Here is a 27,320-nt window from a genome sequence, read left to right on the forward strand (position 1 = left end):
AATGTAAATTAATTCTTTCTTTATCTTCAAGGATAACTTTCTAAATATAGGAAAGAAAAGATATTTTAAATGAGTACAGTGATCTACTAAGTAGCAAAATGAAGACAAGCAAGAGTCAGACTTACCTTAGCAGCATTGTAACATGATTTGTTTGCAGCTTTAATTCTTTGATTGCATTTGCAACAGGATCTCCTTGAGCCTGGGCTTCTTTAACAATTGACCCAATTTCTGTCCAGTCTATCTGGTTGGCTAAAGCACTTCGAACTACCTGAATGGCTCTGTCAACTATTTGTAGGTTCATTTCTATGAGTTCTCCTTTAAGTTTATCTATTTCCTTAAGAAATAAACAAAACACATTTACTATAATGCCACTTAACTTGCCATTTTTTGAAAAAGTATCTGAAAAATCTAAACACAATACCTGAGCTTGCTGAAGAGCTTCTAATCTGTTTTCATGATCCTTTCGGACATTATCTAATTTTTTCAATGCTTGTTTTTCCTTGTATTGACAAAAGAGATTATTAAAAAATTAGGCTTCTTACATCCTGGCACCTTCTTTCTCCTACTTCCGGCACCCTCAATGTTGTTCTCTAGCTAGCTGAAGTTCCCCATATTCCACTCTCCCAGGCCTATCATACCCCAAAGTGCTGCATGCTCCAAAATTACCTCCTACCCACTTACCTACCACTGCCTATGTAGGAAGTATTTTGATTATAGGTTATATTGTGTATTTTTTGTATATAAGACATGCATTCCTAAAGCTCTTCCATGACTCAAACAGGAGGAATTCAAGAAATTTCCTCACAGCATGAATGTAAAGTTTGGGGGGAATGCATTCTTGGAATGCATGAATTAACCAAAACAGTGTCTTATTTTATTGCTGCTTTTTATTTTCTCAGCATTATTTGTAGTGTTTTACAGAATACTCTTTTTCCTAAGTTAATAACATGAAAGTATTGATTAGTTTATTAAAATGAATAGCAGGAGGGGAAAAGTCACATAATTGCAAATTTTTTAACAGATTTTTAAAACTTTACTAAGATTTTTGAAAAATCAAGTCCCATTTAAACCAAGAATGCTTGTTGCCAACTTCCAAAAAAATCTTCCAAAAATATAGCCAAATGTGCTTGAAAAACACTGCATGTTAAACCCTTCTTGTGGTTTAATATTTAAGAGTGGCTTAAGCATGTAAGAGGCTTAATTTAAAAGTCCAGTTTAAAAAGCTTAAAAACACACAGTTTAACTCTATTTAATAATAAACAAATACACCTGTTTGTACAGAAAGGGGAAAAAAAAAAACTTTATCTCCCTCTTCTGGCCTATTTAAAATCTCCCAGAGTAGTAATCCCTTAGCAGCCATGTTTGCAGTGTTTTGAGTTGTTTTATGGAAAGTAAGTGATACTAGGGTATAAATAAGTAACAGACCTCACCTTCCCACTATATTCCCCTTATCAGAAAATACCTGATATACTGATAGACCATATAAGGAAATACTTCTAAACAATGAGAACTTTCCTGGACCCTTATCCAAAGACATCAAAGAGTTCCCATGCCACTTCTAAAAGGTTGCAAATTCCTACATGAAAGCATTATCCACCTATCAGACACACCATGGATAGCTGGTTTAATGCAAATGGTTTTAATAATACAATACCTGTTGTAAAGCTTTTAAGTCTATTTTCTGACCTTCTATCTTGGAATAAAATTCATCCACGGCCTTATTAAAAAAACAGAAACAATAACTTGCTGAAAAAAACAAAGTCTCTAACTTGCATATTCTCTTTTGTTTCATAATGCTATTCAAAGAACTTGAACAGATCTAGTAAATGTATTATATAGCTAAACGGTAACAAGAATAAAAAAAAAAAAATCAACAAGTTCAAATCTTTGGTTCTTCATCTTGAAACAAAGTGGCAACAAATAAGTTTCTAACAGCTTTATCTGTGATACCTTCACTGACCTTTAACTTCCAAATTCATAGTCACTGTAAAGCAAGAATATTTTCAATTTCTTAACTGAAGCAAATTTATATTAAATTCAAAAAGTTATATCATGCTAATGAACTGGTCAAAGAAGAGAATTGGAAAACCCACCTTGTCAAATGATTCAAACTCTATATATGGACATTGTAAATGTTGAGAAAATAAGAAAGGATGAAATTCCTCGTACCTGTAAAACATATTTAGTATATCACATTCAATAACATTAATAAATACCCAAAGCAAATTGACCCATGCCTGCATGCTTACGTGAGTATGTCTTCAGTTGGTTTATCGATCTCCAGGCTTGGTTTTACTTCTCTTTTCTGAATGATATAGCCCTATAAAAATCCAACATTAAAATTTTTATCTATAATTAACAAAGATTTACTTCCCACTACTGATATTAATTTCATTAGTTTAATTTATGAAATTATTCTACAAATAATCAGTTGCATCTATGGATTGCATCCCTTTCCATAATGATTTTTTTTTAGACTTGATGAGTAATGTTAGAAAATACTGGCTATTCACAAAATTCATAAACAAAAAACAAGAAGGGAATAAAGTAAATGAAAACTAGTCATCTTATAAAATGACAGGAATATAGACTTTTTGCTTTTTCTCTTTCCATTTTTATGATCTGTAATTAAAAAAGAAAAAAAAAAAGCCAAAAGCATTTGTACTTTAAGTAAATCAACAAAAAGTAAGTCTTAGGTTCATTTGTTGGTAGGAAATTTTAATTCATTTATACAACTCGGCAGGTATATTTGTACTGAATTTAACTATAATTAATGAGAACTTTCCCCCCTCAAATTTTAAGTAAAGTTATATCTTGAAACAAGGAAGAAAAACACAAATAAGGTATGAGGTAATTCAGAGGGTGTTTATCGACTGGAGGGATGTAAATCACTAAAGCTTTGAAAAGTGCTAGCAAATTAAAATGTGCTTCTCTATAGGGTCTCTATGAGTCAGAATTGACTTGATGGCAGTGGGTTTCTCTATTTAAAATGAACCTAAGAAGAAATACTTTTAAATTCTTCAACTTTTCTGTGGTGGCAATATTAATATATTATTTTCTATAAAAAAAAAAAAGGTAATTAAAAAAAATTACAAATCAACAGAAATTTTTAAACACTATTATAATAAGCACAGTATAGGTGTCAATCTTCAAAACTATGACAATAAAATTTACATATATTAACCCTTTATTGAATGTTTAAATTCTGAAGGTCTAAATAAGTAAAACCACAATGGTTTTATTGTTACGTAGTGTTACCTTTCCACTGAAGTTCAACATTGTTTTCATATAGTCTTCTGCCTTTTGCAGACAAACAAGTACTTTTTCAATATCTAACAGAGAAATAAAAAAAGAAAGCAGGAGTAGCAATCAAGAGTCAATTAGGCATTGTTAACCAACTATGCAGAAAATCAGAAGTGTTTGTGAAATAAAGTGTTAATCACATATAGCTATTTCATGTTGATAATCAGTATATATAAATAAGGCTATGTTTTGGCTAGCCTGTTGTCCCAACAGCGCTTACTGAATAATCCATCTTTCTCCCCATGATCTGAAAGGTGCCTTGTTCCTAATCTAAATTCATATATATATATATGTGTATATATATATATGTATATATACAGATACACCCAGTGCCATCTTCGGGCTTGTTCCTAGATTCTTCATTCTATTCCTTCTCCAATAAATTACTATTTTAATTAGTGTAGCTTCATAGTACATTTTTATTTGCGAGAGTTATTCCTTCCCTGTCATTACTATTATTTTTCAAAGTTTTCTTGAAAATTTTCACATGCTTTTGTCCAGATGAGTATCAGATTAATTTTATTAAAAATGGCAACAGCAAAAACAACAGCTATCTGTCGGCATTTTGATCAGGAGTGCACTGAGTTAGTATACTTTAGAAACTGAAACATTGGCGTTTAATTATGTAAAGAACATTCATAGGTCAAATTTTTTTAAGTCTAGAACCAACTACTTCCTCATTACTTTTCCAGAAATAAGTGCCATACTTTTTAAAAGACGAAATTACTGGGCTGAGGGCTATGGGGACTATGGTCTCAGGGAACAGCTAGCATAATTAGCAAACAGTTTATAAAGAAAATTTTCTACATTCTACTTTGGTGAGTAGCATCTAGGGTCTTGAAAGCTTGTGAGCATCCACCTAACATACTTCACTGGTCTCACCCTATCTGAAGGAAGGGAGAATGAAGAAAACTAAAGACTAAGGGAAAGATTAGTTCAAAGACTAATGGACCACAAGTACCACAAGCTTCCACCAGACTGAGTCCAGCACAACTAGATGGTGCCCAGCTACCACCACCAACTGTTCTGACAGGGATCACAATAGAAGGTCCTAGACAGGGCTGGAGAAAAACGTAGAACAAAATTCTAACTCTCACACACGCAAAAGGACCAGACTTACTGCTCTGACAGAGGCTGGAGAAACCACAAGAGTACAGCCCCCAGGCAACATTTTGGCTCAGTAATGAAGCTACTCCTAAGGTTCACCCTGCAGCCAAAGATTAGACACGCCCATAAAACAAAGTAAGACTAAATGGTCACACCAGCCCAGGGACAAGGATAAGAAGGCAAAAGGGGTCAGGAAAGCTCGTAATGGGGAATCTAAGGTTGAGAAGGGGACAGTGTTGACATGTCCTGGGGTAGGCAACCAGTGTCACAAAACAATATGTATACTGTTTAACGAGAAGCTAGTTTGCTCTGTAAACCTTCATCTAAAATACAATTAAAAAAAAAGAAAAAAAATGATGGAAATAGACAAAACTTGTACCATGCAGACATACCTTTACTTTCAAATTTTTCACCCACTTTGACATTGCCGGAGAATCCGTTTTCCATAAGACAGTGTTCAATAAGAGCTGGTCCATAGGCTATAAAAGCAGAGAATATTATGTTTAATATTTTCCCATAAAACTTAAATTTAAAATGTGGTACAAATTTACACCTTAATATAAATGACCTACTTAATATCAATAAAAAAAAATTTTTTTTCTTTTTTTTAATAGCTAGTGAAAATAACTATGAGATTATACTATTTTGAAATGTCATTAGAAATAATAATTCAAGTAGTCATAGAAATCTGAGACTTCAATAAACTTGAAGTCAGTGCAAATGTTAGAGATAGGAGTTTAATGGAATTGAGCCACAGATGAAAGGATTATAAACCATGACCAAGGGGGATTCATCCCAGGAATGCAAGGTTGGTTTAACATCCAAAAATCAAAATAATTCACCTTATTAATAGAATAAAGAACAAAAACAACACGATCACCTCAACTGATGCAGAAAAAGCATCTGACAGAATTCAGCTCTTAACAAACTACGGATAAAAGAGAACTTCCTCAAACTAATAAAAGTGCCTACAAAAAACCTACAGTTAACATCACATTTAATAGTGAAAGACTGAATAATTTTCCCGTAAGATCAGGAATAAGGCAAGAATGTCCACTCTTGCCATTGCTATTCAACATTGTACTAGAGCACTAGCTAGTGCAAAAAGAAAAGAAAAGAAAAAATTAAAAGCATCCAGATTCAAAAGGAAGAAGCAAAGCATCTCTAGTCACAGATGATATGAGCCTATATGTTAGAAAATTCCAAGGAATTCACAGAACTACTTTTGGCAAGTTTGCAGGATATAAAATCAATATTACTTCTGTCCAAAACTGGAATTTAAGAAAACAATTCCATTCAAATAGCATCAATAATCAAATATTTAGGAATAAATTGATCAAAAGAAAAGATTTACACACCGAAAACTACAAAACACTGCTGAGAGAAATTAAAGATCTAAACAAATGGCAGGACATTCCCTCTGCATGGAATTTAAGATTCAATATTGTTATGATGGCAATTTTCCCCAAACTGATCTATATATTCCATATAATCCCTAAGAAAATCCCAGCAGGCTTTTTTATAAAAGTAACAAGCTGATCCTAAAACTGATAAGGAAATGCAAAAGGATCTCAAACAGCCAAAACAACCTTGAAAAAGAGCAAGGTTGGAAGACTTATACTACTTGATTTCAAAAATTACAGAAATTTGCCAGGGTGAAATTTTGCCTTAATTGAAATTGACAAATTTTACACAAACAATATTAGCAGTTGAAAAGTCCTAAGATAACTTTCTGTGCATTCTAATTTCACATGACAGAAAAAGTAATTCCCTATGCCCAGTAAGCAAAGGTATATGCCTCCCAAATGTCTCTTCCATGTCCCCTATTATAGGATATGGGATGATTTCAAGTATAATAGTTTATTATTATCTTTACTCAGGGTATCAAAGGGGACTGGCAGACACTGGGATGCTCTGAGATCCATGAATAAAAAGGCCAAGCTAAGTGGTTATTAAACCAAAGATTTACATTGAAAATACCAGAAATAGTGATTTCTTAGACTACTACAGCTAGCACTAAAGTGCTAGATAACACACTATTAGCTTGCCCAATACTACTGTTTTTAAACAAAATCTAATTAAAAAAAAAAAAACTTCAATGGTATAACCACTTTGGAAATTGATTTGGCGCTTCCTCAAAAAACTACAAATAGAACTACCATACAATCCAGCAATCCCACTCCTTGGAATATATCCTAGAGAAGTAAGAGCCTTTACATGAACAGATACACACACACCCATGTTCACTGCAGCACTGTTTATAATACCAAAAACATGGAAGCAACCAAGGTGCCCATCAACGGATGAATGGATAAATAAATTATGGTTTATTCACACAATGGAATACTATGCATCGATAAAGAACAATGATGAATCTGTGAAACATTTCATAACGTGGAGGAATCCGGAAGGCATTATGCTAAATGAAATTAGTCAGTTGCAAAAGGACAAATATTGTATAAGACCACTATTATAAGAACTTGAAAAACAGTTTAAACAGAAAAGAAAATATTCTCTGATGGTTACGAGAGCAGGGAGGAAGGGAGGCAGAGGGGTTTTCACTAATTAGACAGTAGATAAGAACTATTTTAGGTGAAGGGGAAGACAACACACAATACAGGAGAGGTCAGCACAACAGGAATTAACCAAAGGCAAAGAAGTTTCTTGAATAAACTGAACACTTCAAAGGCCAGCATAGCAGGGGCGGGGGTTTGGGGACCATGGTTTCAGGGGACATCTAAGTCAACCAGCATAATAAAATCTATTAACATTCTACATTCCACTTTGGAGAGTGGCATCTGAGGTCTTAAACGCTAGCAAGCAGCCAGCTAAGATGCATCAATTGGTCTCAACCCACCTGAAGCAAAGGTGAACGAAGAACACCAAAGACACAAGGTAATTATGAGCCCAAGAGACAGAAAGGGCCACATAAACCATAGCCTACATCAGACTGAGACCGGAAGATCTAGATGGTGACCGGCTACAACCAATGTCTACCCTGACAGGGAACACAACAGAGAACCCCTGAGGGAGCAGGAGGGCAGTGGGAGGCAGACCACAAATTCCTGCAAAAAGACCAGACTTAATGGCCTGACTGAGACTAGAAGGACCCCAGAGGTCATGGTCCCTAGACCTTCTGTTAGCCCAAGATAGGATCCATTCCCAAAGCCAACTCTTCAGACAAGGATTGGACTGGACAATGGGATAAAAAATAATAGTGGTGAAGACTGAGCTTCTTGGGTCAAGCAGACACATGAGACTATGTGAGCAGCTCCTGTTTGGAGAAGAGATGAGAGGGCAGAGGGGGTCAGATGCTGGCCAAATGGACACAAAAATAGAGAGTGGAGGGAAGGAGTGTGCTGTCCCATTAGGGGGAGACAACTAGGAGTATATAGCAAGGTGTATATAAGTTTTGTATGAGAGACTGACTTGGTTTGTAAACTTTCACTTAAAGCACAATAAAAATTTTTTTAAAAATTCAAACTTTATGTGGTATAATAAACTACTTCATTGAAAATAAATATTCTTATTACTCAAAATGTCATTTTAAACTCCTTTCTACATTTATCAAATTGCCTATATTTTCTACCAGAAACATAAAAAGATTTAAATATACTCCTGAAAACCACAGTATCTTGCAACACTTCATTGCTGTATGTAGAATTACTCACGAAGTAAGGGATTAAGAACTCTCTTCAGTAGTTCGCCCTTAGGTGCACTGGCTATTATTTCAGTCAGTCTGTGAAACAAAATTGATACACTTCTTTCTATCTTATATTTAATAAACCTTATAACAATGTTTATATCCATAATATTTTCAAATGTATCAATTCACATGATCTTCACAACAACACTCTGAAATATAATAGGAATTGGTTCCTTTTGCAGGTGGGAAAATGGGTCACATAATTAAGTAACTTATCTAGGTTAATAGGTTCCTGAACAGTAGAACTGGAACTTGAGTCAAGTTTTTCTAAAAGAAATCAATACTTGTTCAACTGTGTCATTTTGCTTATCTTCAATTTGCTCATACATAAATGTCATGAAAGAGACATTTTACATAAAAGTTAAATATTGTCTATGGATCCTGCTGTTGTATCTTACCAGTTGAAATGGATTTGCCTAATTAAGTATTCAATGAGAACTCTTAACGATGCTATACTCCAGCGGTTCTCCAAGTGTGGTCCTCAGAGCAGAAGCATTAACATCTCTGGGGGACTTGTTAGAAATGCAAATTCTTGGGCCCTGCTCCAGATCTACTGAATCAGAAACTCTGAAATAGGGCCCAGAGATCCGTTTTAACATGCCCTCCAGGTGACTGAGAGGTAAACTTTGAGAACCACTGCTGTATACTATTAGTCAATGAAGTCTCCCAACCAGAAGACTACTGCTACAATCATCATCTTATCCAATCCCACTCCCTTTTCTTGGCTAAACAAGAATTTCTATCTCCCCTGCACTCTGCCCCAAATATCCATCTGTCTCCTCACAGAATAGCTAATAACTCCCCTCACTTTACCAAGAAATCATAATTAACGTCTAAACCCAAATTCGGTTAAAAAAGGCATACATTTGCTACTCACAAATAAGGTTTAATTTTTCCATATACATTTATATAGTTCAAGTAGTCTGAATTTAGTTATTTTATCCAAGTAAACAAATTATTTTATCCAAGTAAACAAATTATTTTCTTACTTGACAGTTCCTTGCTATTCTTACATATGACTTATTTTTCCTTTTAAAAGATATAAAATCAGTTTATAAATAAAACGTGTTACCTTTCTAAGGTGAGCAAAGGTTCGGCAGCTCTAGCATGATCAATTGGGTAGCGTTCTCGAACAGCAAACTTAACATCATCTGCCTCATCAGTTCGAAACCTTAGGATATTTAAAATCAGGTACTCGTAATCTGTAAGAACAATGTTCCCCTGCAATGGAATAAAACATAACAATCCTTTTCCAAATCACTCTTGAAACTTCTTAAAAATTAAGAAAGAAAATGTAGTCATTTAAAAACCTAATTACTGTCTACAAAAATGAAGTCGCAAAACAAAAAGAACACCTGAGTCACATCGAAACAGCACACTTTCCATCTGCCCAGTCTAAGTTGTTATCTTCCTACTGTGAAATGAGATAAACAAACTGTAAAACCCAGCATTTGAAACATAAAGAAGGAATCTAGGGCAATTTTAAACTCATTATCTGGTGGTTCTGCAGAAGTCATTAATAGAAGTATAGTAACACCTTAATGACCACAAGCTGAGCTTACTGTTACACTTGTACGAGCTATAAACACTGTGCTTATTAAGAGAAACCTCACCTAGGCAAATCATTGCAAGACTACTAAAAACCAAAGACAGAGAAAATCTTAAAAATATCCAGATAAAACAGCCAAATTATCTTCAAATGAGCAACAAAATGACCAACACTGATTTCAATAAAAACAATCATTGTCAGAAGACAACATGCACTTGTAGTTGTCAAAAATTTACTTAATTAATGATGGAACCAGCTGGTCCTAAGAGAAATATAGGGAGTACAGTCCTGTATTTTTACTCAAATAATGCGCGCCCTCTACATTTGTTTGCCAACCACGCCCTCCCCCGCGAGGTATTTTCGTAAGCGCTACTATGCCAAATTTTTTTACATGTTGCTATACAAAAAAACAGCACAGCACTCGTTGGAAAATACCTCATAGGGTGGAGGGCGTGATTAGCAAACAAAGAAGGCATGCATTATCTGCAGTACCTGTGGTACAGTGGCTGTGAGAAGAATGATTGTGCATGATTGCTAATTTAGATAAAAACTGGTTAGTGTGCCACAGGATAATAAAACTGTAACCTTTGGAGATACCTTTTTCTCTGGACAGATGAAAGTCATCTGCATTACTATCAAGTAAGAATCATTTGTATTACTACTGGTTTTCTAGAAGTTAAAGTCCACCCCCCCATAGTTGTAAAAAGCCAGCTGCCATGTTGTGAGTCATTCCTGTGGAGAGGCCCCTGTGCTGAAAACGAAGGCCTGCCAACAACTCTGTGGATGAACTTGGAAGTGGATTCCCCCATTTGAACGTCAGATGAAACCACAGCCACAACCAGTAGTTTAACCACAACTTTATGACAGAACTGAACCAAAGATATCCAGCTAAGTTATGCCCACAACCCTAACCCAAAGAAACTGTAAGATAATGAATTTTTGTTTTAAGCCACTAAGTCTTAGCATAATTTGTAACACAGCAATCAATAACTTAATACACATACACTCACTTTGTGATAATTCACTGAGCTGTACTTACGATGTGTCATATCGCTAATAAAAAGCTCAAAACTATTACAAGCCCACTGTAAAAAAGTTCATAAGAATGAAATACATATAAATTTAGCTCTACATTATCCTTTTTAAAATTGCAAGGTATTCTAGTATATGGGTATACCTCAGTCATTTAACCAATCTCTTAAAGACACAGGTTCTTTCTAAGTTTTATCTATCATAAATACTGTGATGAACACTCTTGGTATAGTCCTTCCTTAGCACTTGTCTCAACTGCTTTTTATAAATTCCTAGAAGTAGAAATCCTGGGTCAAATGTTATACATAAAATTTTACTTTTAAACTGTCCTCTAAAAATAACATTCTAATTTGCCCTATTTTTCTACATTCTTGCTAAAATTGGTTATTGTCAAACTTGACAATCTTCTATGTACTGATAAAGGAAAGAGAGAAGAAAGGAAGAAGAAAAATCTTTCATTTTTTCAGTAAATGATTTTAAATATGTATTCACGTTTTTGTAAACCATTTGTATCTATTCTTTTTGAACTGTCTAAAAACTTTGCCCATTTTTTCACTTGAGTGCTTTTTGAGAATTGCTTATTAGGGCTATCAACGTTTAACCTATTATGCAGGTTACAAGTATTTTTTCCCAGTTTTTCATCTTTCAATCTAGTTCATGGTGTTTTCTGCCTCACACAAATTTAAAAATTGTTTAAGCAGTCAATCAATACACCCTCTCCTTACTTATCAACATGGATAGGTTCCAAAGATCAGGTCATTACACAAAATCAGCATTATGGGAAAATGGAGGATGACCACATCGGATCACAAAATGGAGGATAACTACATCATTACCTAACTGCCAAATCACATCATTACATAACCCAAACTACATCATTACCTAACTGTCAAATCACTGAGAATCATGGCCCAGCCAAGTCAACACACAACCGTAACTATCACTAGTGTTACTCTCGCCTTGCACCTCCATGTTCATTACTGCTAGAGGTACATTGTCAATGCACAAAATTGCTGGGTAGTAGTTCTTTACTATTATCATAAACACGAAATGTCAGATAGTGGGAGAGTTGATAAGTGAGGAAAAAGTCTATTTGGTTTCCCTGTTAGGCTTAGGGGTCTTTTTCATCCCAAGCTTATCGGTCTTCATTCATATTTTCACCTAGTGCTTCTATGGTTTCATTTTTTATATTTAAACATTTGACTCATAAGGTATTCATTTTGCTAAAAGGAGCTCTTGAAACGTTCCCATGTAGAATCTGGTGACCAAAGGAAAAGGTAAGAGACAGGAAGCAAGGACAGTAAGGCCATTTGTAGTCTTCCCCTTGAGACTGACAGCACCCAAGACAGTATGAAAATATGACGATGTCCCTAAATCTCAACTGCTGTTTTATTTATAACACAACTATTTGACTACTTTTTGGCTGTACTACATTAAACTCGAAATGTAGAGTATCAGCTAATTTCTTCAATTTTCAGATCTTTATCTCCTACGTTCACAATGCTATTCTATGTGATCACGGTCCACCTAAATTCTGACTTCCAGATAAAATGAAGATCATTATTAGAAAATTATGTTTTACCTGAGTGGCACTTGATGATTTTCCTATAGTGTCAACAGCCTTTGACAACGAAGAAATGTTCCCACCCATGTTTACATAACTACTACATGAATGATTAACAATTTATTGATGAATTCTTCTTCACCCCACCTTCCCAAATTTAACTTACCCTGTCATAGAGCTCAATGATTAAATGATAGGCGGCTTCATCACTTCCAAACTGAAAATCTACAATTCTATCCACACCAAGCTGTTTTGCACTGACTAATCTCCGACTCTTCAAATGTTTTCGGCACTAACAAGAAACAAAAGACAAAATCATTTATACAGTAAAATTAAATTCCTAATTATTTGGTGTCGGTTTAAAAGTAAGTTTCTTCTTTTCATTACCATCAGGAATAATATTAAAAAGCAGTAAACAATACAGTTACAAAATGAAACCCTGCAGATGATAATCAGAGGAAAAAAACTTTATTTTGGACACTTGATAGCTAACTCGAAATAGTCTCTCAAAATCAATTTTTAAGTAGACAATGACAGACTTATAGCAAAATTTGCTCTGTTGCTTTATAACAGTATTCATTCCCTTGTTCTGGCCCTGATGACCTCACTGAGACCTTTATTTATTTATTTTGTTGTTTCTACTCTAGTCTTATAAGTATCCCAAATGTCTTTTTGTGTGCTTCACTCGTGTTCAAAAGTAATTAGTGGCTTCCACTAATCTACCACCTCAAATACAAACTCTAGACCATGAGCTTATGGTATTCTATAAACTAGTCCCCTGACTTAGTCACTTCCAATTAGCACCTACTCCCACAAACTTTAATATAAGTGAAATAGAATTCTTCTGGTACTGTCTCCAAGCTTTTCATTAACTTATTTCATGTCTAAATGTAATAACTTCCACTTTTTATCAAATACCATTCCTCTTCTCGTTACATATAAGGTTCTTGTTATTATTAGCACCTTAAATAAAAACAGCAGGTCAAACCCAAATACATATTACTTAGTAAGCATCTATTGTTTTAGATTAAATATACCATCTCTGGTTAACTGCTACGGCTGCTAAGCAAGAGGTCAGCAGTTTGAATCCACCAGGCACTCCTTGGAAACTCTATGGGGCAGTTCTACTCTGTCCTATACGGACGCTATGATTCGGAATCAACTCGACGGCAATGGGTAATGGGTTAGTACAAATATTTAAGTATGACATGGACCAGAAACAATACTACTCTGTAGCCCTAAAGAATCACACAATTGTTTCTAACTGTTTAATCTGAAAAACCCCTTAGTCAATACCAACAAAAAAGAATGCTTTCTTTTCTTCAAGACTCAAAGTCAAGACTTAAATTTCAAAAAGAAGTTAATCTACAACCACCTTTAAAGGAAGAGGCCCTGGATAAGTAAAGCATTACTGAAGAAGAATAAAGTGGGAGGCCTCACACTAACTGATCTTAGAACCTATTACACCATCACAGTAGTCAAAACAGATACACAGACCCATGGAACAGAATTGAGAATCCAGATGTAAATTCATCCACCAATGAGCATCTGATTTAACAAAGGCCCAAAGTCCGTTAAAGGGGAAAAGGTAGTCTCTTTAACAAATGGTACTGACATAACTGGATAGCCATCTGCAAAACAATGAAACATGACCGTACCTCACATCACGCACAAAAACTCAATCAAGATGGATCAAAGACCTAAATATTAAAATCTAAAACGATAAAGATCATGGAAGAAAGAATAGAGACAATGTTAGGAGCCCTAATACATGGTATAAATAGAACACAAACCATATCTAACAATGCAGAAACACCAGAACAGAAACTAAATAACTGGGAGCTCCTAAAAAACAAACACAATTCCAATCAGGGTCTAATCTCTAAAATCTGCCAAACCAAAAACCAAACCCATTGTTGCTGTCAAGTCGATTCTGACTCATAGCGACCCTCTAGGACAGAGTAGAACTGCCCGATACAGTTTCCAAAGAACACCTGGCGGATTTGAACTGCTGACCTCTTGGTTAGCAGCCATAGCACTTAACCACTATGCCACCAGAGTTTCCCTAAAATCTACAAGATACTGCAAAACCTCCACAACAAAAAAGACAAATAACCCAATTAAAAAATGGGTGAAGGATATGAACAGGCACTTCATCAAAGACGACATTCAGACAGTATATACATACATGAGGAAATGCTCATAATCATTAGCCATTAGAGAAATGCAAATCAAAACTACAAGGAAATACCATCTCACCCCCAACAAGGCTAATATTAATCCAAAAAACACAAAATAATAAATGTTAGAGAGGTTGTGGACAGACTGGAACACTTATACACTGCTGGTAGGAATGTAAAATGGTACAACCACTTTGGAAATCAATTTGGTGCTTCCTTAAAAAGCTAGAAATAGAAGTACCATATGATCCAGGAATCCCACTCCTTGGAATATATCCTAGAGAAATAAGAGCTGTCACAGAAATAGATACAGCACACCCATGTTTACACTGTTTGCAACAGCAAAAAGATGGAAACCTAGGTGCCCATCAACAGACAAATGGATAAACAAATTATGGTATATTCACATAATGGAATACTACGCAACAATAAACAAAAATGATGAATCCGTGAAACACCTCATAACATGGATGAATATGGAAGGTATTATCCTGAATGAAATTAGTCAGTTGCAAAAGGACAAATATTGTACGAGACCACTATTATAAGAACTCAAGAAAAGGTTTAAACACGGAAGAAAACATTCTTTGATGGGTACAAGGTTGGGGAGGAAAGGAGAGGGGTATTTACTAACTAGAGAGTTAAAAAAAAGATTAAAAGAAAGAAAAGGTTTAAACACAGAAGAAAACATCCTTTGATGGTTACAAGGGTGGGGAGGCAGAGGAATGAGGTATTCACTAACTAGATAATAAAAACTAACTAGATAATAGACAATTATCTTAAGTAACAGGAAGGAATCACACAATACAGGGGAAGTCTGCACAACTGGACTAAACCAAAAGCTAAGAAGTTTCCTGAATACAACCAAACACTTCAAGGGACAGAGTAGCAGGGTCGGGAGTCTGGGGACAACAGTTTCAGAGGACATTTAGGTCAACTGGCATAACAAAGTCAATTAAGAAAATTTTCTGCATCCCACTTTGGTGAGTGGAATCTGGGGTCTTAAAAGCTAGTGAGTGGCCATCGAAGATGCACCATTTGGTCCCAACCCACCTGGAGCAAAGAAGAATGAAGAACACCAAAGACACAAGGTAAATTATTAGCCTAAGAGACAGAAAGGGCCACATAAACCAGAGACTCCATCAACCTGAGACCAGAACTGGATGATGCCCAGTGAACACCAATGACCACCCTCACAGGGAACACAACAGAGAGTCCCTGATGGAACAGGAAAAAAGTGGGTACAGAACTCAATTCTCGTGAAAAGACCAGACTTAATGGTCTGACTGAGACTGGAGGGACCCTGGAAGACATGGCCCCAAGGACTCTGTTAGCCCAAAACTAAAACCATTCCCGAAGCCAACTCTTCAGACAAAGATTAGACTGGACTGTAAGACATAAAATGATACTTCTAAAGAGTGTGCTTCTTAGCTCAATTGGATAAAAAAAGCTCAATTGGATACAGGAGATTAAACAGGCAACTCCTGTCCACAGGTGAGATACGAAGGGAGAATGCGACAGAAGCTGGCTGAATGGACACGGGAAATCCATGGTGGAAAGAAATGGAGAGCAACTAGGGTCATTTCACAACGTGTATAAATTTCTGTAAGAAAAACTAACTTGAACTGTAACTTTCCCTTAAAGCACAATTAAAAAATAAATAAAACCACCTTCAAAACACACACACATTCATTCTTAAAACTGATGCCAATCCTTTCATAACTGGGAAGGGTTCTTCTTTAAACCTTAAAGCTTGAATTGACTAAAATTCTCACTTCAGGAATTTAAATATTCAGGCAGTATATAAGATTTTTCAAACTTCCTAGACTAAACAATCTCCCCGTCCATGTATCAAAAGTTCTGATTTAAGAGCAACCTATGTTGATTTGGATATAAACAACGATCTACATACTAGGCTAACTTTAAATCCCCAGGAGAAAAATCACATCCTTCCTCAGTCCCCTCCCCCTGTCAAATTTTAATTCAAGAAAAACAAAGTTAAAATGAAGATGAAAGGCATTCTTGGAAAGAACAGAGGTCTACACCATGCAAAATGTGGGCAGAGAGAATAGTGAAAAAAGGAAGATTTATTATGGTCAAATAGATGGACATATACTACATATATAAAGTTCATTCTGTTTATTTCCCTATTAGCAGCTTAGCAAAAACAACCATCTGCTCAGTACCACAAAGTTATAGTTGGAACCCCCATATCTGAGAACTAGGAACAATCACTGTGATTATCCACATACCAGAAATGACCCTCTCTATGGCAGACAACAGTACCAAGTCTTTGTTTTAAGTAACTTATAAAGAGCTTAACATTGCCCTAGAAATGTCTGCTTCATTGAATGGACTCTTTCAGTACATTTAGATTAACACATACACCTAACTCACGGAATTTGAATTTTTTTTAGTGTCTGACCTTCTGTTGATACGGCTTGATCCTGTGATGTTTAGACAATCCCAATATCATATATATTATCTTCTTGGCTCCTTACCTCATGTGTAAAACTGAAATATTTGTTCTTCATACTCTACTTTGTTAAACAATTTAAATGAAATATATCTCATTCATCTACTTCACAAAGAGATAAATGACGTCTATTTCAAATATATAGTGTTACTATTACAAAGGACAATCCTCCAAAATACAATTCTAGATTACTACTAAGTAAATTAAAATTTTAAGAATTTAGTAATTGTGTAACAGCCCTTGTAACTTGGGAAACACTTGAAAGTCAGTTGCCATGGAGTCAATTCCAACTGAAGGCGACTCCGTGTATATTCAGAGTAGAAATGTGCTCCATGGAGTTTTCAGAGGTTAATTTTTCAGAAGCAGATCACCAGGTCTTTCTTCCGAGGCCTCTAACCTCCAACCTTTTGCTTAGCAGCTGAGTGCCTTAACCATTTGTACCATGCGAGGACTCCGAGAAACACTTACCTAACTTGAATCCACAGATTTTAAATTGCTGGGGTTAAGGCTTTTCTCTGTATAGCCCCAAATGAAATAACACAATGTCTATAACAGACAGACTTCCAAAGGAAAGTAAATGAGGAGACGGAAAGGAAATTAACATGCAGACCCCTAATTAAGCAGCCCTTGTGGCGCAGTAGGTAAGAGCTTGGCTGTTAACCGAAAGGTCAGCGTTTCAAACCTACCAGCTGCTCCTTGGAAACCCTATGGGGCAGTTCTATTGTCCTACAGGGTCGCTGTGAGTCGGAATAGACAGCAATGGGATTTTTTTGTTATGTGGCCCAGTAGTTAAGCACTCAGCTGCTAATTGAAAGGCTGGCAGTTTGAACCCACCAGCCATTTCGCTAGAAAAAGATGTGTCAATCTGCTTCCGTAGAGATTTACAATCTTGGAAACCCTATAGGGCAGTTCTACTCTGCCCTATAGGGTCACTATGTATTGGAATCAACTCAATGGCAACAGGTTTTTATTTTTTAGAACCCTAATTATGTGTCAAGAAGCCTCGTGGCACAGTGGTTAAAACGATTCGCTGTTAACCGAAAAGTCAACATTTCAAATCTACCAGTTGCTCTGTGTGAGAAAGACCTGGCAGTTCACATCTGTTAAGATTACAGTCTTGGAAACCCTATGGGGCAGATCTACTCTGTCCTGTAGGGTCAATATAAGCCAAAATCGACCCGACAGCATGGGTTAATTATGTGTCAGGCATTGTGTTTTAAGTGCTTTTACATGCTATTTCAATGAACCCTCACAAAATAACTCTATGAGAGAAGCATTATCCACATTTTACATTTAAAGAAACTAAGTTCCAAGTGGTTAAGAAACTTGCTCCAGGCTATAAAGGTATTTAGTGGCAAAACAATAATGCAAAGTTGTGGATACCTTACTCTGAAATCTCTCCTCTATACCACAAGGACTTTCAGTCTATATAGATCATGTCAATAAGAAAACAGCATATTCACAAGTGTAAGATCTCAGTTTTAACAGTAAAAACAAAAGCAAAGAGAAAAGTAAAAAGAAATAATGACTTAGTAACAGGTTAATATCCTTGAGTATTCCAACAAAGCACAGATTGGGTAGAGGTATACAGTTCACAGGACCCTGCGCGGTCCAGTAGTTTGTGATGGGCTACTAACCTAAAGGCTGGCAGTTCAAATCTACTCAGCCATAAACTGCTTCCTTAAAGATTACAGCCAAGAAAACCCTATGGAGCAGTTTTACTCTGTAATACATGGGGGTCAACATGAATCAAAACTGAGTCGACAGCTTAGGTTTATACAGTTCACAGAAGAGAGCTGCAGGAGCTAAGACTGTGGGAGGAAAAAAAAGTCCAGAGTCTGGAAAGAACAAGGGGATACTCAGTGGTTTGAAGTCAGGAAAGGTGTGCGTTAGGGTTGTATCCTTTCACCATACCTATTCAATCTGTATGCTGAGCAAATAATATGAGAAGCTGGACCCTATGAAGAAGAACGGGGCATCAGGATTGGAGGAAGAGTCATTAACAACCTGTGTTACGCAGATGACACAACCTTGCTTACTGAAAGCAAAGAGGACTTAAAGCACTTACTAATGAAGACCAAACACCACAGCCTTCAGTATGGATTACACCTCAACATAAAGAAAATAAAAATCCTCACAACTGGACCAATAAGCCACACCATGATAAATGGAGCAACGACTGAGAAGTTGTCAAGGATTTTATTTTACTTGGATCTACAATCAACAGCCATGGAAGCAGCAGTCAGGAAATCAAAAGATGCATTGTATTACGCAAATCTGCTGCAAAAGGCCTCTTCAAAGTGTTGAAAAGCAAAGATGTCACCTTGAAGACCAAGATACACCTGAGACAAGCCACGGTATTTTCAATCGCATCATATGCATGTGAAGGGCTGGACAATGAATAAGGACGACCGGAGAAGAACTGACACCTTTGAATTGTGGTGTTGGCGAAGAATATTGAATATACCGTGGACTGCCAAAAGAACAAACAAATCTGTCTTGGAAGAAGTACAACCAGAATGCTCTTTAGAAGCAAGGATGGCGAGACTGCGTGTTACATACTTTGGGCATGCTGTCAGGAGGGATCAGTCCCTGGAGAAGGACATCATGCTTGGTAAAGCATAGGGTCAGTGGAAAAGAGGAAGACCCTCAACTAGGTGGACTGACACAGTGGCTGCAACAATGGGTTTAGCATAACAACAGTAAGGATGGCACAGGACCAGGCAGTTTCCTTTTGTTGTGCATAGGGTTGCTACGAGCACCTAACAACAACTAACAAGAGTATAGAAAGTCAAGAATGGCCAGGATACAGAATATGGATTCAAAAAATGTTTAACCACGAAAAGTGAGATAACTAATGAAAGTTTTAAATAACTAATGATGTTTTAGAAAAATTAATGTTGATGGAACACAGAATTGTTTTGATGGGGAAAAGCGGATTACAGTTAAGAAACTATAAGGTCCAAGGTGACAAAAGAGAAAGAAGATATGGAACATAATAGGGTGTGAAGGGAGAAGTCAATTAATAAATATCTACAGTGACTCCCCCGCTTATGACCTGCCACACTTTCGGCCATTCTTTTTTTAACCATTTACGTATTTTTTATGCATGTATATATTAAAATATATCTGTAAGTTAATGTTTCCAATCCCCCCAAAGACAAAGATCAAATTTATAAAGATACTGACGATAAAAGGCAATAATAACGAAAACTAAAAAAAAAAAAATGAGGTATTTGACTTACATCAGGTCAGAACCAACTTTCAAAGGAGTCATTGGAAGGGAACCCCCCCATAAGTGGGGGACTACCTGTACTTTATTCATCCCATTATCCAACAACCACTCCCTTTATTTCTATCTCTGCTTTATTCACAATAGCAAGGAAAACTAGACAGTTAAAAACTCAGTTACTGTGGTCAATCTCAGGGCCTTAAAATTAAGCTTCAAGCGTAACTTAAAATTTACCTTCATAGCAAAACTAGATGGCATCATATTCTTAGGCCACTCAAACTCTGTTGTGTGAATTCGTATGCCAGATTCAAGCAAAAGTGTAGCTTTAAAGTCTGGTCTGTAGGAGAAAAAAGTCAAATATTTTCTTTAGGGCATTTGCTAAAGTTAAATCGTGAAACAAACTAAAAGTGCAGGTAAAAATATTAATAATCTCATAAGTAATTACCAAGGATAAAACAAGCCTATAAAATGTTCTTACTTTTGAAGACGAATAAGATACGTCTTATTATCCACATCATAAACATTGTTTACTCTCATTCCTAGCAAGCTGCAAAGAGAAAGCAAACGTAATAACATTTAAGTGTTGGAAATGTAAAACTACAAACAATTTAATTTACACTACAGGCGGAAGTAGAGCCAGCTAAAGTTCTAAGGTTATGGAGGCAATCAGGGAGCAGAGTTAGGAGGTCATTAGGCAAACGAGCCAAAATGTGTTATTTAAGAACAAAAGTTGTTGATCAGCCCTGAAAATACTAAAGCACTTCCTTGCATCTTTGAAATGACCCAATATTTTTTATAAGCTATATATACTCCAATTAATTTCCTTTTAAAAGAAAGGAGTCCCCGCGGAAATACAATGACCAAAGTTACTAGGATGAGTAACAGAAACCAGACGAGAACTCATGTCTCGTCCAATTCTGTTAAGTAAACTCCAGCTAAAAAGGTCATCCTCCCTCTCTTTGGCGTGAAGAAGTGCGTAGAAGAAACCAGCTCTCCAGTCTGAAAACCTATGGAGCAAATGACCAGGCTGGCGTCCAACTCTCCTGTTTTACTAAGCGTTTGCTGCCGAAGTCTCCTGGGAGATCCTGTCAGGCCAGTCATCTGAACCGGGGCAACAATTGAGACAGACAACGCGAAAGCCTCGCGCTAGCCAGACACGAGACTTGGGAGACAAGTACCCAGAGGGGGTCGGGGGAGATGCACACGGCCGCTGGGGGCCCCAAAAGGCGCGAGGGCCACGGGAAGGGCGCCACGCGCTGGCCCACCCAGGCCTAGCCATGTCCACAGAATAGTATTCAAAGGGAATAAGGAAAAACATCAGGGTGGTTTTATTTTCACCACGGGGCCCCGGACTCTGCCTCCTGCACGCCTCTCACGAGCCTGGTCACCTGTCGTACTGTACCTGGCATTCAACTCTGCAAGTACGGCGCGGAGGTCAATGGTACTAAAGCGGGTCTTCATGGCGAGGTCTGAGGGTCACTACTACAGCAGTTTCCTCCGCTGCCGGACACGACGCTGCTAGTCTCCTGCGCAGGCGCACTTGGCGGAGGCTACGGCAACGCCTAAGATCCAATATTCCTTGAAGCGAAAGTACTACGTCACATTCCCGAAGGTTAGCTGTTACGTGGCCGTCGATTTGGTTTTCGTTATACTAAAACAATTCGAGATAGATCCGAACTATTTTCTTAGAGCCGCTTTCCTTCTGTGAACGCTTACGGACTAATCGGGTTACCGTGCCTCCTAGTTTCTCTACTCAAGGCGGCCTCTATAGTGACTCCTGCTGGCCGTAACAATTTTTGCAGAGAGTTATAGTGACTCCTGCTGGCCGTAACAATTTTTGCAGAGAGTTAAAGGAGGATTTTCCCAAGTGGGCTGTAGTGGTCAGTGTAGAACTTTGACAACTTTTCCACTCAGGTACTTGGACGTGTAGAATTTTGAAATGTTACGAAGCAAAACTGTTTCATTTGTCCTACAACTACCCTCACGTTCAAGGCGAACCCGCAGAAAGGAGTTGCCATTTTGATGGTTCCTCCTCTCCAAAGGAGCAGTATGCGGAGTATTGTAGAATTCTCATTCAACCTTGATCTTGTTTACCCGAGGCTCTGCGTAGTACTTACTACACAATTTTGTTGTTAATAGGTGCTCCATGAATGCTTGGCCAGCTGATAATACAGGGAGAAGGCAGATAAACTTCTCCACCAAAAGGGATTCACTATCTAGTGATATATACAGTATTCTAAGAGTGTAAATAACTCCACTTTCTGTTGTTTTACGTGGGATGCGTGGGAAGAAAAGTTAACTTTGAGGTGAGGACTCAAAAGAGACGGGGTCTCGCTATGTTGTCCAGGCTGGAGTGCAGTGGCTATTCACAGGCGCGATCCCACTACTGATCAGCACGGGAGTTTTGACCTGCTCCGTTTCCGACCTGGGCCGGTTCACCCCTCCTTAGGCAACCTGGTGGTCCCCCGCTCCCGGGAGGTCACCATATTGATGCCGAACTTAGTGCGGACACCCGATCGGCACAGCGCACTACAGCCCAGAACTCCTGGACTCAAGCGATCCTCCAGCCTCAGCCTCCCGGGTAGCTGGGACTACAGGCGCGCGCCACCGCGCCCGGCGAGGAGGAATAGCTCCAAGCGCACTCTTCAGCCTCCGGGCTGCACGTTGTGACAAAGAGACTTGCCGCCAGCAGAAGGCGACTCAAGCAGAAAGGACGCGGTTGCTGTTTCAGAAGAAACGGGGAAATGTAGATACAAAAGAGCTTTATTCATCCGTTGGGCTAGAGCATATGCAGCACTGCTTTACTGTGTCCTACGGCACAATTAACCACACAAAATAGCTCGAAAAATAAATAAAACCTTTGGAGGGTTTAGGAAAGACTGGGAGACAGGCCTCATTGTATATAAATGATACTAAATTTCTTGCATTGGCTCCTAAGGCTACTCTTCCCAAAAGAATGCTTAAATATTTTGCATAAAAGCAGCAGAGTAAAGCCTTCACATTGAAAGAGACAACACTCAAATGGATGATCCTTATTTTAAAAACAAATGAACAAAAAACTGTAGTACTTCACAGCAAAATTCCCATCTTTGGGTCCCTAGACCCATCAAGATGTGAGCTTGATATTAATTTAAGTTTGACATGGATCAGTCAGTCCATCTCTTTACTTTGCTTCTGCCTTGTCTGTCAAGGAAATGAACATTAGAAGGAAAGGCAAGAACATACATAAGGAAGATGGATAGATTAAGATAAATGTAAAGATTACAAGGAAACTTCCTTTACTGCTGAATTCTATCATTTCTGTCTTCTTAGATCGTTCCTCTATTCTGAGAAAATTTTGAACCAGGGATACTTGTGCAATTGTGGGAAAATAAGAACTACTAGAAGAGCAAATTTACCTTCTGATTTCAAAGAGAAAATAAAACCATACTGACATTTGTTCCAAGCAAAAATTTTAAAGAGGTTATTAATGGGTTAATTATGGATGTCTACACTTGTGGTTCTCAAACTTTAGTGTGCATACAATTTCTGTGGAGATAATTAGAAGCAAGCTCCTTGTTACCACCCCGAGAGATTCTAATTCATTTATTGACTTTGGCTTAAGGAATTTGCATTTTAAGACAGCCGAGATGAAAGGGGGCCTTGGCCCATGCTTCGATATTCACTGATCTCTAGAAGATGAAGTGGTGATACTAGAAAACAATATAGATTCATTCAAAACAAGGTAAAATTTATTAATTTCACTGACCATTCAACTCAGGAGAATATTCCCCTGCTTTTTATAATTTTTTATTAGGTTCCAGAATTCTGAAAAAGTTGATTTTGACAGTTTTTGCTGGTCTATTTGTTGCTTCTGTGGAGAAAGCCTTGGAGTTTCCTCCTTTATTTTCTAGTCTGCCTGATTTTTATAAGGCTTTTTAAATCATCCATTATTCATTCCATAGTCATTAACTGAGAAAAAAATATTTTAGTCTCTTATAGTATTTTTTTTTTATAGTATTAGGCATTGAGATCCAGGTACTGTTTTATGTTAGGTATTTTAGTCTCTTATAGTATTAGGCATAACATTTTCATATTGCTCAATACGAGGCAACAGTGTGATTTGGTCTCGTCGATAGAAGTTTGGATCTAGAATGAGAGCTGAGATAATGCCTTAGGCTGGATTCTCTAGAGAAGGAAAACCAGTGCAGTGTATAAATACATATAGTGAAAGATTTACATCAAGGAAATGGCTCATGCAGTTGTAGAGGCTTGAAAGTCCCAAGTCCATGGGTCAGCCTGGAGGCTTGTCCTGAGTCACATAGCCACAGGGGCTGGTGAATCCAAGACTGGAAGGTCGGACAGCAGGCCTCTGGCTCACAGGCTGTGGAGGCCAGTGAATCCCAAGATCAGCAGGAAATACAGCAGGTAAGCTGCGAGCTGAAGTCCCAAGAACCAGAGATCTAACGAACATGAGCCAGCTGCAGGGTGCAGAGCAAAAGCCGGCGAGCTTTGCCAGAAAGTCCCCTATATTGAATGCAGGCCACATCCCCAAGGAAACTCCCTTTCAACTGATTGGCTGCTCACAGCAGATCTCATCATGGATGTGATCATATTATATCAGATCTCATTATGGAGGTGATTACATCATGAAAAAGCTGCCAAACTGCATCATAACTGCCAAACCACTGAGGATCATGGCCCAGCCAAGTTGACACACAAGCTCAACCATCACAGCCTACCCCTTGTCAGCTTGGCACCTGTACACACCTCTAAATAAAGACAGTTATAAAGTCATACTTGTGCCTAACATGATACGACTAGCACATGTGCAACCAAAAATGCACTAGCCCTGTTTACATCTTATATTTTATAAGTGAAGAAAACAAAAATATTTGATATGCAGATACAAGGAAGAAATACTCATAACAACCATAATCCTTGTTTCTGCAACTGATCACATGATCGTAGCCAGTATTTAGAACTACCTTCTTCTACCACCCATTCTGTATTCCTTTCACCCTCAGCAAGCAACTCAGCTGGTTGTGATTCTTTGCCTGGTGGTGTGACCGAAACCTTCATTCCGGGCCATTGATAGTCATGTTGGGTTGGATTACTGTAGTTTTCCATTGACTTTAATCACAGGGCATGGTAGTACTAAGAGATGCCTTAAGGGATCCCCTGTGTTCCAGGCATATGTTATTACATATTCACTATGTAATAACAAACTGATTTCCTCTTGGTAATCAGCATCAATCACACCAGCCAGTATAGTAACTCCCTTCTTTGTCTGTTGATCCGGAGACATTAGAAACCCAAAGTGGCTAGGTGACATTCTTAACTTCCAGTTCAATGAAATCAGTGATCTGTTTTTAGGTGGATGTATTCCTCCCTTTGGAACTAAGACCTCTAGACCTGCAAAGCAGAGGGCCAAGGGGACAGGAAGTGAAATTTCATGAGTGAGTCACTAGGGATAATAGTGAGTGGTGCCACTCCCATTTCTACCCCTTGATTCCTGGAACCACGAATCCTGGCCATGGGAGAAACAGCACCATATATTAGACACTGGTTTACAGCATATACAGCCTCCTGGAAAACGCTCTCCCAACCCTGCAAGGTATTTCAGCCCTAAGCTTAGATGGTAAATCAGATGTAGAATGCTGTGTTCTGCACGTGCCAAGGAAGATATACAAATTGGACAAAAACAGTGGTCAAATAGGAGTGAAACCAAATACTGGTAATGTGAGAAAAGGTTGAGGTGCTGATGTGTAGAAATGATGTTAGACATGTTATTGTAAGCCCAAGAGTTAAAGCATGTACTGCTGTTGTCGTTAGTTGCTGTTGAGTCTATTCTGACTCACAGCAATTCCATGTGAGCAGAGTAGAATTTATGTGAATATTTATATGATCTTGGGTTGGGGAGGCCCTTGAAAGCAAAACACCAAAGGCAGAAACCATAAACAATAAGACTAATAGATTTAAATACATAAATCTTTGTACGTCAAAAATATTCTACCATAAACAAATTGTTTAAAAAAAAAAAAAAAGGTTTACAGAGAACCCCTGAGGGAGCGCAGACCCCAAATTCTCATAAGACCAGACTTAATGGTCTGACTGAGACTAGAAGGAACCCAGTGGTCATGGCCCCCAGACCTTACGTCGTCCCAGGACAGAAACCATTCCCGAAGCCAACTCTTCAGACATGGATTGGACTGGACAATGGGTTGGAGAGGGATGCTGGTGAGGAGTGAGCTTCTTCGATCAGGTGGACACTTGAGACTATGTTGGCATCTCCTGCCTGGAGGGGAGATAAGAGGGTGGAGGGGGTTAGAAGCCGGCGAAATTGACACGAAAAGATAGAGTGGAGGGAGAGAGCGAGCAGGCCGTCTCATTAGGGGGAGAGTAATTGGGAGTGTGTAGCAAGGTGTTTATGGGTTTTTGTGTGAGAGACTGACTTGATTTGTAAACTTTCACTTAAAGCACAATAAAAATTATTTAAAAAAAAATTTATACTTGAGGATGGTGCTTTGGGTGGAATACTGCCGTGGAGTACTCCCAGTCACACAGCACTCCAGACCAATGAAGTCCTTTATGGTAGGGGAAAATGCTGAGTTCAGAAGAACTAGATGGTGCCCAGCTACCACCACTGACAGTTATGACCAGGGATTTAATAGAAGGTCCCAGATAGAATGGGAGAAAAACGTAGAACAAAATTCAAATTCGTAGAAAAGTCCAGATTTACTGGACCAATAGAGACTAGAGGAACACCCAAGACTATCTCCCTAAGGTACCATTTAACTTGGAACTGAATCCACTCCCAGAGGTCGCCTTTTGGCCAAATAATGGACTGACTTACAGACTAAACAGTACCACCCATGAGTAATGTGTCCTTTAAACAATCAACTATATGATACCAAACAGTCAACATTTACCCAAAAGCAAAGATGAGAAGGCAAGAAGGGGAAGGGAAGCTAGATCAAAGGAAACAGAACAAACAGAATGGGAATAATGAGAATGCTGATAGATTGTGAAAATTGTAACCAATGTTATGGAACAATTTGTACAAAAATTGTTAAATGGGAACCTAGTTTGCTCTGTAAACTTTCACTAAAACACAATAAAATCTTTTTTTAAAAAGTACGATCAACTTCAAAATATACTGAACTCTTTCATGGTCTTGTAACTCCCACAA

The 27,320-nt window shown here is 37.7% G+C and overlaps 1 protein-coding gene across 2 annotated transcripts in view; it reads right to left on the reverse strand.

Annotated features, from left to right (window-relative positions):
• NEMF (nuclear export mediator factor) overlaps positions 1 to 21,715 on the reverse strand; it is a 57,414-nt gene extending 35,699 nt beyond the window's left edge. Inside the window, exons 1-13 of one of the 2 annotated variants that reach the window (XM_049899437.1) lie at positions 21,552 to 21,715; positions 20,628 to 20,696; positions 20,384 to 20,486; positions 12,428 to 12,553; positions 9,189 to 9,337; positions 8,082 to 8,149; positions 4,803 to 4,889; positions 3,259 to 3,332; positions 2,250 to 2,320; positions 2,094 to 2,169; positions 1,655 to 1,717; positions 422 to 499; positions 126 to 334 (exon numbers count right to left, since the gene is read on the reverse strand). In XM_049899437.1, the coding sequence (XP_049755394.1) occupies positions 126 to 334; positions 422 to 499; positions 1,655 to 1,717; positions 2,094 to 2,169; positions 2,250 to 2,320; positions 3,259 to 3,332; positions 4,803 to 4,889; positions 8,082 to 8,149; positions 9,189 to 9,337; positions 12,428 to 12,553; positions 20,384 to 20,486; positions 20,628 to 20,696; positions 21,552 to 21,610 (1,232 nt within the window). In that variant the 5' untranslated portion in view covers positions 21,611 to 21,715. The remainder of the gene's footprint in view (positions 1 to 125; positions 335 to 421; positions 500 to 1,654; positions 1,718 to 2,093; positions 2,170 to 2,249; positions 2,321 to 3,258; positions 3,333 to 4,802; positions 4,890 to 8,081; positions 8,150 to 9,188; positions 9,338 to 12,427; positions 12,554 to 20,383; positions 20,487 to 20,627; positions 20,697 to 21,551) is intronic. The other variant, XM_049899438.1, reaches the window with a different exon arrangement.
• Positions 21,716 to 27,320: the final 5,605 nt, after the last annotated feature.

This window comes from Elephas maximus, chromosome 10, assembly GCF_024166365.1.
Source record: "Elephas maximus indicus isolate mEleMax1 chromosome 10, mEleMax1 primary haplotype, whole genome shotgun sequence".
Lineage (NCBI taxonomy): Eukaryota > Metazoa > Chordata > Mammalia > Proboscidea > Elephantidae > Elephas > Elephas maximus.